At 42.3% G+C, this 1,970-nt stretch overlaps 1 protein-coding gene across 1 annotated transcript; it reads left to right on the forward strand.

Annotated features, from left to right (window-relative positions):
* The first annotated feature begins 320 nt into the window (after window positions 1–320).
* LOC130700050 (larval cuticle protein LCP-22-like) lies at window positions 321–1,161 on the forward strand. The gene is made up of 4 exons (XM_057522053.2): window positions 321–361; window positions 435–552; window positions 613–742; window positions 825–1,161. Exons 1-4 carry the CDS (start codon window positions 353–355, stop codon window positions 1,120–1,122), a joined length of 555 nt encoding a protein of 184 aa, XP_057378036.1. The 5' UTR covers window positions 321–352; the 3' UTR covers window positions 1,123–1,161.
* Window positions 1,162–1,970: the final 809 nt, after the last annotated feature.

The following is a 1,970-nucleotide window of genomic DNA, read 5'->3' on the forward strand; positions in this document are numbered from 1 at the left end:
GCAAATTATCGTTCACCCAACCTGATTTTAGTAAGATAAATTATATTATTTGTATTTCATAGACACAGACGTGTGAATACTCCTATAACACGATATTGATTTCTGTTCATCAAAGACCAGGAGACAAAATAAATCCTTCACCAGCCAAACAAAATAAAAAATGCACCGTGGTTAACGTGAAAAGCGAAAGTAAGGTATTTTATTCAACGCCCAAAACCTAATTTGCTCTGGCGAAATCTAGCTGCCAAAACAACTAGGTCAACTGAATGCTCTTTGCCTCTCACTCAACTATAAAAGTCCAGGATGGAAGGACTCAGAAAATCAGTTGTTTATCAAACCCTCCTAATACAACATGAAGCTCGTAAGGCATTTCATCTCTTATTCTTATTTTGAAATAAAATTAACTTTATATTTAAAACGACATTTTCTGACAGTTCATCGTCGCCGCTTTCTTGGCCGTCGCTGCCGCTGTTCCATCCAGCTACAAGCCGGAGTACAACGCACCCGGCTACCCAGCCCCAAGCTACCCTGTACCGAAGTACACTACTCCTAGTTACCCCGCAGCGGCCTATCCTGCACCAGCCTACCCTGCACCAGCCTACCCTGCACCAGCCTACCCTGCACCAGTCTACCCCGCACCAGCTTACCCTACTCCCAGCTACAACAAGGATAACAAATACGCCGACATCACCGCCACCAGCCAATCTGACGAGCGCAATCTCGATGGCAGCAGCCAATGGAGGTAAATCTATTTCATACTTTATACTCATTATTTTAAGAACTAAAGATAACCATTAGACAAATTTTATTATTTCAACCGATAGCTATGCCCAATCTGACTACACCACCCGCGAAGAGTCTCAGGTTCAGAAGAAGATGCAAGGAGTCACCTACGATTCCTACGGCAAAGAATCGTACGGTGAAGTCCTAGGCAACACCAACAAGGGATCTTCTTACTGGGTTTCTCCTGAAGGCGAGAAGTTCACTTTGACCTGGGCGGCTGACGAAGCTGGATTCCAGCCAAAAGGTGATCACTTGCCCGTCGCTCCCGTCCACGAATATGAGCTCCCAGTTGCACCTGTTCACATCCCTTTCAACGGCAAAGGCTATAAGATTTACTAAATTATATAAAATCCTGGCTGAACACATTATTTAAATTTATGTTCTGAATGCACTGGCATCTCTTGTATTATCGGTACAAAAAATACATGTGAATATGAATGTCAATCTAAAATCACGTGAGAAAGGAGTGGGTTTGTGCGTCGTAGCCGTATTAACTTTAACCACATTTTATAATCGACGTGGGCACCTATAGTTTCTTCGATTTAGAATTAAGTGCTGGTTCCCAATGCAACCAGCCAACGTAGTCGCAATTTAAAGTTATTCAAACTGTTCCGATCCTTAAGTCACTCTTTCATCCATTATCGCCTTGCAATTAGCATCAGATTTATCAATGAAGTCGAATGATTAACTTAACCTGTATAGATATTTACGAACAGGCTTCTCTAAATTTTTTATTTTAAATTTAATAGAGCTAATTTTAAGGAACATGAAAACAAGGTGGGATCGGTCGAATTACCGGTCGGTAATCCGTGTTGACTCTAGCTTCCTTCATTTAGGGGTACAGCGTTCGCTTTCAATTCGAGCCAAGGTTGTTCAGACTATATGGATCTTTACGACAGTCTTGAAGGCATTTCGACATGGAATGAGCGTCAGACAATCTCCAAATGGTCGGACTACGTTCATCACAATATAGCCACCATATACCATGAGTGCAGCCATGTGTAATAGCATATTGTAGCTAATGTGGATCTTTACGACAGTCTTGAAGCCATTTCGACCTGGAATTAGTGTCAGACAATCTCCAAATGGCCGGACTACGTCCATCACCATATTAGCCACTGTATGCCATCGCACATAGTTGTACCCAGACTTGCCGTCCGATTATTTCTTGAGCGATTATCGGTAAC

Source organism: Daphnia carinata, unplaced genomic scaffold (genome assembly GCF_022539665.2).
Source record: "Daphnia carinata strain CSIRO-1 unplaced genomic scaffold, CSIRO_AGI_Dcar_HiC_V3 NW_026453108.1, whole genome shotgun sequence".
NCBI classification, from domain to species: domain Eukaryota; kingdom Metazoa; phylum Arthropoda; class Branchiopoda; order Diplostraca; family Daphniidae; genus Daphnia; species Daphnia carinata.

Coding starts and splice junctions, on each gene's coding strand:
- LOC130700050 (XM_057522053.2), top strand. Junction 553..612: donor ACCGAAGTACACTACTCCTA/GTTACCCCGCAG, acceptor ACCCTGCACCAG/CCTACCCTGCACCAGTCTAC. Junction 743..824: donor GATGGCAGCAGCCAATGGAG/GTAAATCTATTT, acceptor TTCAACCGATAG/CTATGCCCAATCTGACTACA.